Source organism: Malus domestica, chromosome 05 (genome assembly GCF_042453785.1).
Source record: "Malus domestica chromosome 05, GDT2T_hap1".
Classification (NCBI taxonomy): domain Eukaryota; kingdom Viridiplantae; phylum Streptophyta; class Magnoliopsida; order Rosales; family Rosaceae; genus Malus; species Malus domestica.
This window is the reverse complement of record NC_091665.1, coordinates 28,848,751-28,865,084: the sequence shown is the minus strand read 5'-3', so window position 1 is coordinate 28,865,084 and position 16,334 is coordinate 28,848,751. Positions and strand designations below refer to the sequence as shown.

Sequence of the window (16,334 nt, the reverse complement as noted above, 5' to 3'; positions counted from 1 at the left end):
CTAAATTTCTGCAGAGGATTCAAGGGGACATTTGTGGACCTATCCAACCAACCTGTGGACTATTTAGATACTTTATGATGTTGGTTGATGCATCGACACGATGGTCACATGTTTACTTGTTGTCCACACGCAACACCACGTTTGCTAAACTCCTAGCTCAAATCATTACGCTAAGGGCTCATTACCCTGATTATCTGATCAAGTCGATTCGAATGGATAACGCTGCAGAGTTTACGTCACAGACTTTTGACGATTATTGCATGTTAGTAAGGATAAATGTGGAACATCCTGTACCCCATGTTCACACACAAAATGGCCTGGCAGAAGCTTTCATAAAGCGCCTTCAATTGATAGCTCGAACTTTGGTTATGAGAACCAAACTGTCGGTATCTGCCAGGGGCTATGCAATATTGCACGCAGCTATATTGGTCCGCCTGAGGCCCACTACTACCCAACCACATTCACTGTTACAGTTGATCACTGGATACGAGCTTGACGTCTCGCATTTACGGGTGTTTGGGTGTGCTATTTATATGTCAATAACGCTGCCGCTAGGTACCAAAATGGGTCCTCAGAGAAAAATGAGAATCTATGTCGGTTATAATTCGCCATCAATTGTTCGCTACTTAGAACCTTTGACAGGAGATCTCTTTACCGCACGTTTTACGGATTGTCACTTTAATGAGACAGTCTTCCCGTTGTTAAGGGGAGATAAGTATGCTAACGTTCCCATAGAATGCCGCAAATTGTCGTGGTATGCTCCCACTATGTCTCATTTAGATCCCCGCACTGCTCAGTCTGAAACTGAGGTACGTCGAATTATAGATCTTCAGAGCATTGCTCAAAGCATGCTGGATGCTTTTAATGATCTAGCAAATGTGACAAGATCACATATACTCGCTGCAAACACACCTATAAGGATAGATGTACCCGTGTACGTCAACAACCCATCTGGGAAGGTCAGACCGTCCCTGAAGATGGGGAGGTCACACCTTCCACGCAGCAAGGTACATTGGCGGCTAGCCAATCATCTGCTCCGACCTTGAAGCGTGGCAGACCCCTTGGATCAAAGGATTCATAACCCCAGAAGAGGAAAATGGCACCAACTAATGACCCTAGTTTGAGTCCGACCATCGCTCACTCATCCGTTCCAATGCATGAGGTTATTCTAGATTACGGTGATGCTTCAGATGAAACATGCCGGCCTCCTGAGAATTGTGAGATTTCGGTCCACTACATAGTATTGGATGAGGTTTAGAATACGAATGAGATGATCGTCGATGATGCATTCTCGTACTTAGTAGCTATTGACATCATGCTTAGCGATGACATTGAACCACGTTTCGTCGATGAATGTTAACGTAGAACCGATTGGTCAAATTGGAAACAAGCAATCCAGGTCAAACTCGATTCGCTCGCGAAACGTAAGGTATTTGGACCTATCGTTCCTACACCACCATGCGTGAAGCCCGTTGGCTAAAAGTGTGTTTTTGTGAGGAAGCGTAATGAGAAGAATGAAATAGTGCGATATAAAGCACGCCCCGTAGCGCAAGGCTTCTCTCAGCGCCCAAGGATTGATTACGAAGAAACGTATTCCCCCGTAATGGACGTTATAACGTTTCGCTACCAAATCAGTTTGGTAGTTTCGAAAAACTAAATATGTGGTAACTGCGTATCTTTATAGGGATTTGGAAACGGAAATTTATATGAAAGTTCTAGAAGGACTTCCATTGACTGGCTCAAATAGTTCTAGACCACGGAACACTCTTTCAATTAGGTTGAAGAGGTTACTTTATGGATTAAAACAATCCGGGTGGATGTGGTATAACCATTTGAGTGAATATTTGACAAGTCAGAGTTATGTGAACAATGAACTATACCCATGCGTGTTCATAAAGAAGTCACATTCCAGATTTGCAATCATTGCAGTTTATGTCGATGACATGAACCTCATTAGGACTTCCACATAGCTTGAGGAAATTGCTACACACTTGAAATCGGAATTTGAGATGAAGGATCTTGGGAAAACTCGATACTGTCTCGACCTAGAGATCGAGCATTGTTCGGATGGAATCCTAGTACATCAATCGAACTACACCCAAAAAGGTGTTGCGACGTTTTAATGAGGATAAAGCGAAGCCTTCGAGTACACCCATGGTCGTTTGAACTCTAGATGCTAAACGAGATCCCTTCAGTCCAAATGAGGAAAAGGAAGAGATTTTGGAACCCGAAGTTCCTTACCTAAGTGCAATTGGGGCTTTATTGTACTTGGCTCAGTGCACTAGACCTGACATCTCCTTCGCTGTGAATCTATTGGCTAGATACAGCAATGCGCCTATACGCAGGCACTGGAATGATGTTAAAGACATTTTATGTTACCTCAAAGGTACTACGAATTTGGGTTTGTTCTATACCGGCGAATCTCTAAGTGGTACCGCCTCCTATGGCCCTCAGATTGATTCTCACCTTGTTGGTTATGCAGATGCTGGATATTTGTCTGACCCACATAGAGCACGTTCTCAAATGAGTTATGTCTTTACCGTTAGAGACACCACTATATCTTGGAGGTCTACCAAGCAAACACTAGTTGCGACTTCGTCTAACCATTCTGAGATTCTCGCCCTAAATGAAGCATCATGTGAGTGCTTTTGGCTGAGAGAAGTTATGCAACATATTCGAAGCACTAGTGGTCTTACATTAGTCGTTGACCTTCCTACGACGATCTTTGAAGACAATGCAGCATGTATTGAGCAGCTGAAGAAGGGATACATCAAGGGAGACAACACTAAGCACATAGCGCTGAAATTCTTTTACTCACACAAGCAACAACAACAACATCAGAACATTGAAGTCAAGCAAATCCGTTCCCAGGACAACCTGGCCGATCTCTTTACCAAGTCATTGCCCAAGTCTATATTTCAGAAGCTTGTCCAAGGAATTGGTATGCGTAAATTATCTGAGTTGAATCACTTGTAGTTATCTTATTTAGAAGTTATGTCTAACTTAGGGGGAGTATCTAGAAGCATACTCACATGATCTTAATGTACTCTTTTTCCTACGATTATGAGCATTTTTCCCACTGGGTTTTTGCTACCTAACGAGGTTTTAATGAGACACCCACCTTGGGATGATCATACTCTGATGAGTTCACTACCTTCGTCCAGTTTGATGAGTGTTTTAGACATTATGCATATTTTCTTACTTTTCTCCTTAGTCTATGAGTTTTTGCCTATCTTGGGTTTTACCATAGCAAGGTTTTTGTGAGTTTTTGCAAATGCATAGTTCAAAGTAAATTTGAGACTCGCGATCACCCGTTGTGTTGATGAATTCATCAACTATTCTACCTTATTTGCTGAAGATCTGATGCGATGGTTTGTTGAGTATTTACACACTCAAGGGGGAGTGTTGCAGTCATATTTAGAATAGGAATGTGATTGTGTAAATCCTAAGGAATCTGGGAATGTATCTTATATTCCTATTATGATTAGATTACCTATTAAATGTTGTAATCCTAAAGGGAAAGGTTTTACCTTTCCTACTACTATAAATAAAGGCACAATGGAGTGAATCAAACACACCTCACAATTAAATCAATCTCTCTTCTCTCTAATAGTGGTCGGCCCCCTCTCTCTCTAAAACCTAGATTTTTCAATCAAATAGGCCTACAACACCACTCAACTTTTATTTCATTTTAAATTCTTTATAATTGCTTCACTCAACTTTTATTTTCTTTTGAATTTCCCTATAATTGTGACATTTAGCCTTTATTTTTCTTGAAATTCCCTATAATTGTGGCCACTCACCCTTATTTATCTTGATGTTCTCTATAATTGCTTACAATAAAATAAATAGGTACAACATTTGAAGACTTTATGACATAGTTTCTAAGCACAACTAGTCATAGTAATGAAGCAGATGATATCATCTTTTATTTAGTTATAATTATATTTGTTTTACAAAGTATTATATTTTTAAATATATATATATATATATATATATATATATATATATATATATATATATGTAATATTAAAATTTTAGGTAGCCTCACGCCTCATGCTTAGGCGGGGCTATCTATGGGATGCCTTACCTGTGTCTTCCCCTTTTAATACATTGCTATTTAGTCATCTATCAATGACATATTTTTGGTTTGAACTTAATCAATGATATATTTTTATGGATAATGTTAGGGAAATCAAATTTGCAAACCAAATGATGTGTCATTAATAGAAAATAGGCACGTTAATAAATAGTTAAGTAAAATTCAATCATCAATATCCACATCATTTGATCAATAAATGAATGTCACATGAGACTTTTTCATTATAAATAGTTAGAACTTTACTCTTATACCCTTCTCTCTTTCTCTCTATGAACACATTCTCAAAACCTGCCTTGTTTTCAATTCTGTACAGTTTGTTTGTCTAACTCTTTCAAATTAATCATGCAAATTCTATCATTGGTGCCGCTTTTCTTGTTTGCTTGAGCTTTGAGGGCCTGAAGTGCCAACCCACGTTTGAAGACTTCTTAATCCTTAAGACAAATTTGTTTTCCAGTGACCATTTTTTTTTTCAAAAAAAAAACAAAAATCTTTCTTATTCTTTGAATTAGGGTTATAAACGTTGTTTCACATCTGTTAATTAATATCAAGAGGATATACTAGCATCAGTATCCTTATTCCATTAAAGTCGGTCAATATTATGGTTGTAGTTGCAGAGACAAAACATAAATAAAAATGGACCAGAAAATGAACACTGCATTGCATTGTCTGAATACAAATGTATAAGATCAAGAGTTATGGGAGGTGTGAAGAGTAGGAGGTGTGTAAATAATGAAAAAAACAGGACCAGGAAATGGAACACAGTGTCTGAATCCAAATGTAAAAAATATAAAACATTGCATTATCTAAATCTAAATGTAAAGTTGGACACTTAGGAGGCATGTGAGTGGTGAAAAAATGAAATAAGAAAGTGGACACTGGAGTGCAACGTTTGAATTCAAAAGTAAAAACATAACCAGAAAATGGGCATTGCATTGCAGTGTCTGAATTTAAAAGTATATACGGACACGTAGGATGTGTGAGTGGTGGAAAAGTCAAACCAAGAAATGAACACTGCATTGCAGTATTTGATCCGTGTTGACTTATACCAGAATATAAAAAATATGAGAAAGGGGGTGTTGGTTGTGGTGGATGCCAGCCACAATGGTATATTTTGTAAATTTTGTTTATTATAAATGCATATGTTTCCTAATACATGATTGACTTATATATGATTAACATACCTATTGTTGATATATTGTTAATACTTTAACTTTTTATTGATTTTGTACAAAATCACCCAAAAATTTATCCAACCCACTTCAAAACATAATAATTTTACAAAGCATAAACTTCATAGCTTTACAGTTGGCCTTGCATAATTAGTTGAGTGCCCCCATGGGACGAAAGGATACCCTTGAAATATAAGCATGACTGATCATATCTCCAAGAAGAGGAAACTGTAACAGAGCATAGAAACTAACAGGAACGCCCGCGGCCAAAGTTATTGGAAATTTGATCCCTTGATATCCATGGCCTAGAACGATGTATAGCGACGCTACGAACGTGATCATCATGGTAACTATAGAGATGAAAAGGGTTGCCAGTCCTACAATCAACCGATTCGGTAGCGAGTGGAGGAAATCTTCTTCTGCATAGCGTGATGTAAGAATGGACAGGAAACTCAAGATTGATGTGGCGGAGGAGACGAGGGAGAGTGCATCTGATATGGCAAAAACCATGAAGGCCCTCGAGTTGAGAAAAATCGGAATGCCCGTGTCGTTGTTGTTTCCGCCCGGTACTGTGGAGAAAACGGCAAACATTACGGTGGCAATGAGCGTTGCCACAAGCATGCACGATGATGCAGTGCCCTTCATCCACTTTTCTCCTTCTCGTAACAAGTCCTTGTGCTCTTCAGTGAATAGGACTTGAGGTGTTTTTCCATCCGAGTTTCTCATTTCCTTGTATAATGGTTGGACGATCTTCTTCACTTCCTAAATTTTTATGCACGTGTGATCTCAATTAGTCTAACTAAAAGTATTGAACAAAGTAAAATGACAAACATTATTAGTAGTAATTAAAATCATGTGTAAACAAAAATACACTTTTTCTTATCAACTTGAGAGGGGGATTTGAACTTTAGATGTTCCGCTCATGCCGCACAACTGGCCATCAGAGGTATTAAGAAGAGAAAAATTGGATCATGATCTCGTTAGTAAACATCTATAACCTTTAGCTTTTCAAGCTTATGAATCCTTTACCCGAAAATGGCAAAATATTTGCTCTAGGTCACAACTCAAGAAATGACTACTCTCTCAGATTAAATTGAGAAACTTTGCACTAGAAAATCAAATTCAGATTCCTCATTTCAGATCATTCCTTTGCAATTAAAGAGTTTAGTCAACAAAGATTAGGAAGATTAGATACAGTTAATCTGTGTTTATTGAGGGAAAAATCTTACCTTAAACCATTGTAACTCTCTTCTGAATTGCAATGCTGCCCCCGTATCAATATTTAATCGATCATCCGGTGCAAGTTTGGCTGCCAAATGAAGCATATTATTATTGTCTTCGTCTTTGTAAGATGCAATTATATCTTTCAGTCCACCTAATTCATATATGAGATTGAAAACTTTCTCCTGCCGGTGAACAACTGCAGTGTGAAATATGCTTCGATTTTGTTCATCAACTTTCCATATAAGATTAGGGTATGTTCTCATAAGTATGATTAGGAAGTCGATGTTCCCCAACTCAGCAGCACTGAACAATAAGCGAGAGGGTGCTCTGATTAAATCACTAATTTTTGAATCATTTTCTAAAGTAAGTACTTTCTTCCACAGCTGCTTCACAAGCTCAATGGCTTGCGTATGCATAACTTTTTTGTTGTAGCAAACCTTGATACGAGGGACTGCATAAAACAGAAAATTAACTTGCATGTTAAGCAAAAGAGTTGAGTTAAAATATGACATGTAACATGTTATAAACCCTAACCTGAAAATACGAATCGTTGCAGAACTCCCGGTTGACTTCCATTATAATAAGCTGAATGTTTTCGTGCCATCACATGAAGTGCAGTCTCTCGATTTTCATCATCTCGAGCAAAAGCCATGTCAGGGTGCTTTTGAATTATATCCAGTGCAAGATCTGTAGTTAATTATCATGAAGTTAATAATTATCATGATATATGTATATCTCGACGAATTTTAGCTAGACAATTTGATTACAATATATACCTTATTTGTTTTAGGAGCGATATTCTTAAAGCTAATTTAAACTGCAGGAATGCGGAGAGATGAATTTGAACTCGGTTGCATAGGCATAGGGGACCATAATAAAATGTTACGTTTGCAAACATACACGTAGATGCATTCTCACAGATAAATTATTTTAAGGTATACGACCTATACATATATGATCATGTTTTGGGACCTAATCAAATTATACTTGTCTACAGGGACTTTCATAAGTTTATCATATGATAAAGATCTAAATTGAAAAGGTACGTACGTCCTTACCATAAAGATCGGCTGCTATTGCGGCAATAAGAAGCCCCACACGGTCGGAGTCCTTCAAAATTGTATCAGTCTTGTCGTAAAGATACCATACCATCTCCCTGTGCCCTAACAAAGTAGCCATATGAAGAGGTGTTGAATCTTTACTACCTCTGATTTGGGGTAACCTCGGATTCTTATCTACCATTATCTCGGCAATCCTTTTGACACCGGAAACAGCAGCAAAATAGAGGGCAGTGTTTCCCACATCATTCTTCAGTTCTAGGTCAGACGGCATCATCCATTTAACTAGCTCCTGAACAAATGTTGTATGTTTGGCCCCGGCAGCAATATGGAGAGCAGTTTCTGAACCCTTTGTGATCTTAGCCCTCACAGCTTCAGGATTTGATACCAAGAAATTGTTTGCAGCAATCCAGTCACCATTGAGAGCAGCAAGATGTAGTTGAACATAGGGAACTAGGGAGGCGTTAATTGGCAACGCTGGCAAGATTATTTAAGCAAACAATTCAGTAACTAATTAAATAATGGGTTAGGATATACAATTTGAAATGTGAGTTTCTTTTTCCTTTTTTCTTCAGTAGTGAACCATTATTTGAGTTCTGTTACCATTCTTTAATAATTTGTACTATATTCAATGACTATATCTTGTACCTCTCTAATAGAGTTGAACCACCCCTTGTACGTGAGTCTCATCTATATTAGAGAGGTGATCAATAATGTGATCATTAATTACGACCCAAATAGCATCATCCTTATTTCATACTTAATTTCTTCTCACGTTAGTTCCAACAAGTTAGTGTTGGTTGACATAGCACTCTCTAAAACACTATAATAAACGCTATCATATTATAGCGTTTCTGGCATGCTATAAACGTCAGTTTGTGTTGTGGTGAATGAAGAGAAAATATGCATATATACGGCATATGTGATGCAGTGGAAGGAGACATATACATGAAATGGTATTTGAATTCGGTGTAGGTGCTGCTGCTGGAGTGGAAGCTGCTGCAACTTCAGTTGGCACGCTCCCATTTGGTGTTACTGTATCATCATTGAAATGCATTCGACTCCTTCCCCATTCAAGAAATTTGCTCGGTAGCCAACTACTCCCTCCTTAAAAAAAAAAAAAAAAAAAAAAAAAAACACTACAAAATTAAAGAAAAGCAAAAGGAACAAAAAAGTCGATTAAAATTTAAAAAAAAGTTGTGCCTGTATTAAATAAAAATAATGCAAGAAATACTGATGGCTTCACGCTTACCTTGAGTTTCTTTAGCAGCAAGCCTTTCTTTTCTTACTTGATCGAAGATATGTGTACATCCTGAATCATTATCACCCCATGGTGTGTTATCTGGAGGGGGTGGAGGTTGATATATTTCTGGACTAGGTATGATTGCTATAATTGGTGTTCCGACGAGTGGTGGTAATGGATAACGACGTGTCCTCGTGGAACAAGTGTAGCCTTGAAAGCTTACAATTGTAGTGCTCCCTTCAATTTCTTGTGAAGATTGCTCCCGATGGGTTGAAGACGACCCTACAACGTCTGTTGAACCATTTTCTGATATGATTGATCGATCGGATCGGATATCCATCCTGTACTACCTTCCTCTAGTTTAAAAATTAACGTTAAAAGTGTTATTTTTAACAATCTGACCCGAAGCAAAAATTCTAGGGACTGGCTTGAAAACAATCCATATAGCTTGTAGAATTATCTCCATGCAAGAGTACCATGCAGTTAGGGAAATTAATTAAAGCAAGAACTGACATATATATATATATATATGATGTGAGTTTTACAAAATTTACGTACCTTTTAAGTATGAACGATCAGAGACCACAAGCTAACTTGGAAAAGCTCGTGCTCTTTCCAATTTTGGAGGGAGACTCAACACAAAGTTTTATGGGAATATTGAAGCACAACGATATGGTATATATACACATACGAATACACACATATGGATATATAATATACTTGTGTATTCGTGAAAGAATCTGGAATTTTCGTGGCAAGGAAAAGGATAATGTCCTTGACTGCAAAGGTATATATATGCATCTATATATATCATTATTAATCATTGAAATAACAAGTAGACTGGTGACGTTTACGTAATTATTAATTGGTTATATACTTCTATATATACACACACACATCATACCCACAGAAAGGGAACAGATGAAGCTTCAAAGAAATTATGTCGGTACTCATTTTCCTAATTCTTAATATAATCAGTGGTTGAAGAAAGCAATCTCATATCAAAAACTTAATAAATTATAATTTATACTTAATGGTTCTACTTTGAGTTGTACTATAACATTTTGTGATAAAACTTAGTATGTGTCGGATTGTGTAAATAGTCAAGTTGAGACTATATCAATGTGATTACTAGTGAAATAATGGTCCGACTGTGAACTCTTGACAGGATTGAAATCCGACTTCCAATATGAGCATGGATAGTGCCAGAAGTCCACAGGCCAAAATGTCTAGATTGCATCTGTATTGTGCGTGTCCTAATTTATGATAATAATAAAAATAAAAACATTTCAAAAGTTGGACACAATTAGTTCCTATGTAATCTTGCTAGCAGCTACTGCTTGTGTTCATTTGAACTTTGGTTGAGTGAATTTGCAAGTTTCTTAGGGCCTGTTTAGCATCCAATTTGAATTAAATTGTTTTAACTCAAAAACAGTTTTTTAGTCTCAACTGAATAATTTTTGTTTCTAAGACTATTTTTAAAATTTTTCTCTCTCCTCTTCTCTTTCTATCTTATTGCTTCCTATTTTCTTCTTTCTCTCTCATCTAGCTCTTTCTAATTGTTTTGATTTTTCTCTCTTCTCGTCTTTTCTCTCCTTTCTCTTATCCGATCATTTCCTTCTAGCTTCTCTTTTAATCTATTATGATTTTTCTCCCTCTTCTCTCCTCTTCGATTCTCCTCTCTTTTCTGATCCTTTCCCTTAACTCTCTTTCTCTCTCTCTCTCTCACTCCAAATTCTCTCTCCATTCTCTCTCCCTTTCGTTTATACCAAACAAGTTTTTGAGTCTTATAAAAAACTATTCGTAATAAATGGTTTTATGAATTATTTTTGAAAATGATAAAAAAAATTTAGTAGAATACCAAATGGACCCTTAGCTTTTAGGATGTCCTCCGTGGTGACTTAATATTAACCCTAAGCCGCTAATTGCTGGAACATGATGTATTACATATAGAAATGATTCCACTTTTCGTGTCATACCCGATAGCTTAACGGGTCGTGTTGTGTAATACCTGTTAAAGTAAATGGGTAATATGACTCAACCTGAAATCAACCCGTTAATATTATCAAGTAATATGACCCGATCCGTTACCCATTAAGAAAAATATATTTTAAATCAATAAAAATGAAAATGAAAAACATAATTTGACCCAAAAAAATGTAAAACATAATACTAAATTTCAGAATTGACCCTTTTATGAAAGTTGTAAAGTTTTTCATTACGAGTGATTACATTTTTCACACTTCTACAATAATTATTATTAATTTTGCAGTCAAATAAAAACACTATTCATGAGATTTGGAGGGTTTTAAAAATCTGAACGACCATGTAACCATCGTCTAAGCGTTGAGGATGCAATTATGAACGTTTATTATGCTTTCACATCTTTCATACTTATATATTAATGATTATGAATTTTGTTTATTTTGAACTCCCTTAAAATACTATTCATGAGAGTTTGTATGATTTTAAGAATTCAAACGATCATATAGCCATCCTCAAAGCGTAGATGATGCGACTACGAGCGTTTGCATATTTTTTTCATATTTTTCGCGCATGTAAATTAATTATTATAATTTTTTTAATGTGTTTGGTATTTTTAAATTACTTGATATTTTTATTTTTAATGTGTTTTATGATTTTTAATCTCAATCTTTGCCTATAATATACTATAAAAATAAATAAATAAATAAAACTTAAAATTTAAAATTTATATAGAATAATAATTAATAAACAATATATACATATTCATTATATCTATTGTATTATATAGTAAGTTTTTTTTTAGTAGTTTAAAAAATTAAAATTATCAAAATAATTTTTTTTTATCGTGTCGAAATAGGTTACTCGCGTGTCACTCTCGTGTAAACTTGTTAAGAACCCGTTATTAACGGGTTATTATCGTGTAACCCAATAGTGACCCGATTAGTTACGTGTTGACCAAAACCCGTTATTTTCGTGTCATTTACGTGTCGTGGTAACGGGTCGTGTAAGAAATTGTTATATCTACTTTCAAGGTGTTTTATTTTAAGGAAAACTAACGAAAAATCCTAAAAAACTTCCCTTTTAATGAAAAATCTTTTTTAAAGGTATAATAAATAATAACAGATAAAGGTATAAATGTGGTTTTTCGTTATAAATAAACAATATTGGAAGTATTTTATTAAAACTTTCTTTATTTTATGAAAAGAAATTGTGATGTGAACGCTTCAAAGATTCGTACAAAATGGGAGGGTGCTGTAATTGCAAAACATTTTCCGACGCTCAAATAAGAGTACGTACCGTAGCCGTAGGGTCAAACACCACTCCCATAGCATTTTGCTTTCAGTTTTCTAAAGAATAAGGACGTCTAGGTCCTCTTTCGTACCAAGCACAACGATGGTGACAGCCTTGAGATACAACAGTTACGATTGGTAAAAGGTTGAAAAACTGCACTTAATTCCCCACTAATAACAAATATTAACAAACTTAATTCCCACTAACAACCAAAAAATGACAATTATAATTATTTCATTTAATATTAAAAATGCACCAACAGATAAGCTTCAAAGAGATTCTGTCTAATGTCAATACTCATTTTCCTAATTCTTAATATAATGAGTGGCTGAATCTCATATCAAAGACTTAGGAAATTATAATTTTACTAATAACAAATATTTACACATAACGGACTTAATTCTCACTAACAACCAAATAGTGACAATTATAATTATTTTATTTAATATTAAAAAGGTACCAACAGAACAGATGAAGCTTCAAAGAGATTTTGTCTAATGTCAATACTCATTTTCCTAATTCTTAATATAATGAGTAGTTAAAGATAGCAATCTCATATCGATAAATTATAGTTTATATTGAATAGTTCTACTTTTAGTTGTACCAAAACATCTTGTGATAAAACTTAGAACCGGTTGGGATGTGTAAATAGTTAAGTTGAGACCAAATCGATGTAATAGTGAAATACTAATCCGACTGACTGTGAACTCTTGAAACGATTGAGATCCAATCTCCAATATGAGCATGGATAGTGCCAAGTCCATAAGCCAAAACGTCTAGATTGCATCTGCATCTTGCTTGTGCCAATTTATGAAAAATAAAAAAAAATATGGCTTTAGACTTCCAATATGAGCATAGATTGTGCCAGAAGTCCTTAAGCCAAACCATGTAGATTGCATCTGTACGTATCATGCGTGTGCCAATTTGTGATAAAAATAAAAATAAAACATTTCAAAGTTGCACACAATTAGTTCCTATGTAATCTTGCTAGCAGCAATCGTGTGTATTACTGGACTCTTGACTATACGAGAGGATGGAGAGGGCATTATCGATCTTTAGAAAACTGAAAGTGAAATGCTATGAGAGTCGAGTTTAAACCCTAAGGTATGTATTCTGATTTGAGCGTCGAAGAATTTTTGCAATTACACTACCCTCCCATTTTCTACGAATCTTTGAAGCGTTCATGGTTTCTTTCCATAAAACACCTTGGAAGCGTGTTGTATTTGGTCAGCAATATGTGGCATCATTCCTATGTGTAATACACCATGTTCCAGCAGTTAGTGCCAGGGTCGCCCCTAACGTTTCGGAGGCCTGAATTTAATTAAAAAGGTCATCTTTATTTTAAAAAATAATAATTTTTCAATAGTATATACATACATAATTCAATAATTAATATTCAAATTTAATTAAAATCAGAATCTCATTCTTACTAATTGAATAATTTTCAATTTTCATGAAATAATGATTTAAGGTTCATCCATGAAAAAAAAAAGCATGACGGAAAGAGAGATACGAAATACGCTTGTGTTTGTGGAATAAAGTAATAAACAAGTTAGTTTTTTATTGCTAGAGAAAAGTGGAAGAAAATAATACACAACTTTTTTTATTGTTAGAGAAAAGTGAAAATTTAATATATTAAGTATAGACTCCACTTAATCAATTGTGATATAGATAAAATGATGATGATATATCATTTCAGTTAAAAACTTTTTTGTTAGAAAAATTTATACTCATATGTAATATATAGGACAGAGGTCGCACTTGGTGCGATGGCAAGTGCCTTCGCCCATGAGCGGTAGGTCTCGGGTTCGAGACTTGGGAGCAGCCTCTCTATAAATGGGGGTAAGGCTAGCCGACATTCACCTCTCCCAGACCCTGCGTAAAGCGGGAGCCTTGTGCACTGGGTACGACAAAAAAAATGTAATATATAGGACGATGAAAATTTTTGAGGTCCTAAAAAATTTGGGACCATGTGCCACTACACCTTTTACACGCCCCCGATGACGCATGTGCTTAGTGCTATTTGTAGATCACCATGGAGGACATCCTATGGGTTTGTTTGACATCCTACTCAAAGTTTTTCATCATTTTCAAAATATTTCTTAGAACCATTTCTTAAGAACAGTTTTTTATAAGATTCAAAATTTTGTTTGGTATGAAATTAAGAATTATTTTTAAATCTTAACAATTAAAGAAAGGGAGCTTTAATGAAAAGAGGTTGGGGCAACCTTTTTTAAATAAAAAAAACCACCTTAAACTTTTATTTAACCAAAAAGGCTTGAGATTTAACCATAAGAACACAACTATTCATATACCAGCCCTACAAACATTAAAAACGCGGGCCGAATTAAAGCCCAACCTGTAATACCCTGAAAAATTTAAGTATATGAATTTGATATTCATAATTATGAATATGTGGAGAAAATAAAAAATAAATCGATTTATGATTATGAAAATTTAATTGAGAAATTTTAAAGTTTTATTACCAGAAATTATTATAATTTATGTCGTAAAATGTATCGATAAGTGAAAAATATGAAAATGGTCCTAGTTGGTTTTACTTAATTATATGAGGATGTATTTTATACTCATACATATTAAATTATTTCTTGTTAAATTTGGATAGAACTCCGTCCTACGAGCGCGTAGGCAAAAAGCATTCGTGAAATGGAGTTATAACGAATAAGATATAAACGAGCAAAATTAGGGGTGAAATGGTCATTTGACCATAATCTGGAAAGCTTTAGAAAAATTTGAGGTGCCACGTGGGTGGTTGTGGCTAAGAGAGAGGGGGAGAAGCCTAATCAGAAAAGGGGAATGGAGGGAAAGGAAAATTGGGGGGAGGGGGGTGGGAAGGCACCAGATCCCTTGGACTAGTTCTCAAACCCGTCGACCTGACCAGGTTTAGCTGGGCTTCCATGTGTTTTTCGACAAATTTCTTTGAGCTACCACCTGGAAACCCTTCCTCGACCTCCCCTCTACCCATTCCACCCCAAATTTGGTGAAATTTAGCCTTGAAATGGTGAAATCTTCATAGTTGGTGCGACGGGGTTCATGGTGGCGATTCCTCCAAATCCTGAAGCTAAACCCTTCAATTACCACCACCTGTGGACTCCCCTTAAGGCTTGGAACAAAGCCCATGCATTGGTTGATGCATCGAAGCTGTTTTGGAGTCGAATCAAGTACACCCAAATTAAAAATGAATTGTGAACTACGATTGGCTTTATTCCTCCAAAGGGTATGTAGATAGTCTAACGAGATATTAGATGTAGCCATAAAATAAACAAGATTAAATATTAGTGGAAAATCGTCAAAGAAAAAAATGTTAGTATGGTTAATAACAACCAAGACATTTTTGGCCTACCACTAAATGTAAATTCCGAAATAAATTGGTAGGGCGTTTCACAACCTGCAATAAAATACGGGGAGGGGGGAGGTTTTGGAATTTGATTTGAGTTTTTATTGTACATACTTCTCTTTTCTGTTTATTTCTTTTTGTGTGGCAACAACTGGAAGCTTCTCTCCAACTCCTCCCAACTTTTTTAATTAATTAAATTCTGAAATTATATATATTTTTGCAACAATTTTCTAGAAATGGAATTTCTCCCAATTAATCTCTGTTTCTCTCTACATTTGGCACATTAACAGTTATTTGGTAATTAATTTTCTTTTTGCTTTTAGTTTTGGGAAAGAAAAGGAATTTTTGTTTGGATTTGTTTTGGGTGTTTGTCATTCAACATTGTTCTTATTTTGTTGTATTTTTAGAAATAGTGTTTATTTTGTTCACTTTGTTCACTTTGAGAAATAGTGTGGTTATTTTGCTATAGTTTCAGAAATAATATGGTTTATTTTGCTGTAATTCCAGAAATAGTGTGGATTATTTTGGTTCAATTTCAAAAATAATGCGTGTGATTTTGTTATAGTTCCAGAAATAGTGTGGTTATTTTGGTTTTGTTTTAGAAATAATGTGGGTTATTTTGCTGTAATTTCAGAAATAATGTTTATTTGGTTCACTTTCAGAAATAGGTGTGGGCTATTTTGATTCGGTTTTAGAAATAGAGTGCGTTATGTTGCTGTAATTTTAGAAATATTGCGGGCTATTTTGGTTCAATTTCAAAAATAATGTATCATTTTGCTGTAGTTTCAGAAATAATGTAAAATTATTTTCGTTCAGTTTCAGAAATAATGTAGGTTATTTTGGTTCAATTTCAAAAATAAGTCCTAAGACCATCTCCAACCCTTGGGCTAAAAGCTAAATTTTT

At 35.4% G+C, this 16,334-nt stretch overlaps 2 protein-coding genes across 2 annotated transcripts; both read right to left on the bottom strand.

Annotated features, from left to right (window-relative positions):
- Window positions 1–5,397: 5,397 nt before the first annotated feature.
- On the bottom strand, window positions 5,398–7,286 carry LOC139187507 (ankyrin repeat-containing protein NPR4-like). The gene is made up of 3 exons (XM_070821639.1): window positions 7,030–7,286; window positions 6,501–6,946; window positions 5,398–6,033 (listed from the first exon to the last, which is right to left on the bottom strand). Exons 1-3 carry the CDS (start codon window positions 7,145–7,147, stop codon window positions 5,422–5,424), a joined length of 1,176 nt encoding a protein of 391 aa, XP_070677740.1. The 5' UTR covers window positions 7,148–7,286; the 3' UTR covers window positions 5,398–5,421.
- Window positions 7,287–7,524: 238 nt separating this feature from the next.
- Window positions 7,525–9,136, bottom strand: LOC103419953 (uncharacterized). Its single transcript, XM_029103651.2, has 3 exons — window positions 8,806–9,136; window positions 8,502–8,660; window positions 7,525–8,030 (listed from the first exon to the last, which is right to left on the bottom strand). The coding sequence occupies exons 1-3, from the start codon at window positions 9,134–9,136 to the stop codon at window positions 7,525–7,527; spliced, it is 996 nt and encodes a 331-aa protein (XP_028959484.2).
- Window positions 9,137–16,334: the final 7,198 nt, after the last annotated feature.

Coding starts and splice junctions, on each gene's coding strand:
- LOC139187507 (XM_070821639.1), bottom strand. CDS start 7,147: ATGGCTTTTGCTCGAGATGATGAAAATCGAGAGACTGCACTTCATGTG. Junction 6,947..7,029: donor GCAACGATTCGTATTTTCAG/GTTAGGGTTTAT, acceptor TGTTTTATGCAG/TCCCTCGTATCAAGGTTTGC. Junction 6,034..6,500: donor GAGAGTTACAATGGTTTAAG/GTAAGATTTTTC, acceptor ATAAAAATTTAG/GAAGTGAAGAAGATCGTCCA.
- LOC103419953 (XM_029103651.2), bottom strand. CDS start 9,136: ATGGATATCCGATCCGATCGATCAATCATATCAGAAAATGGTTCAACA. Junction 8,661..8,805: donor TGCTGCTAAAGAAACTCAAG/GTAAGCGTGAAG, acceptor TTTTTTTTTAAG/GAGGGAGTAGTTGGCTACCG. Junction 8,031..8,501: donor GAATTCAAATACCATTTCAT/GTATATGTCTCC, acceptor TAATCTTGCCAG/CGTTGCCAATTAACGCCTCC.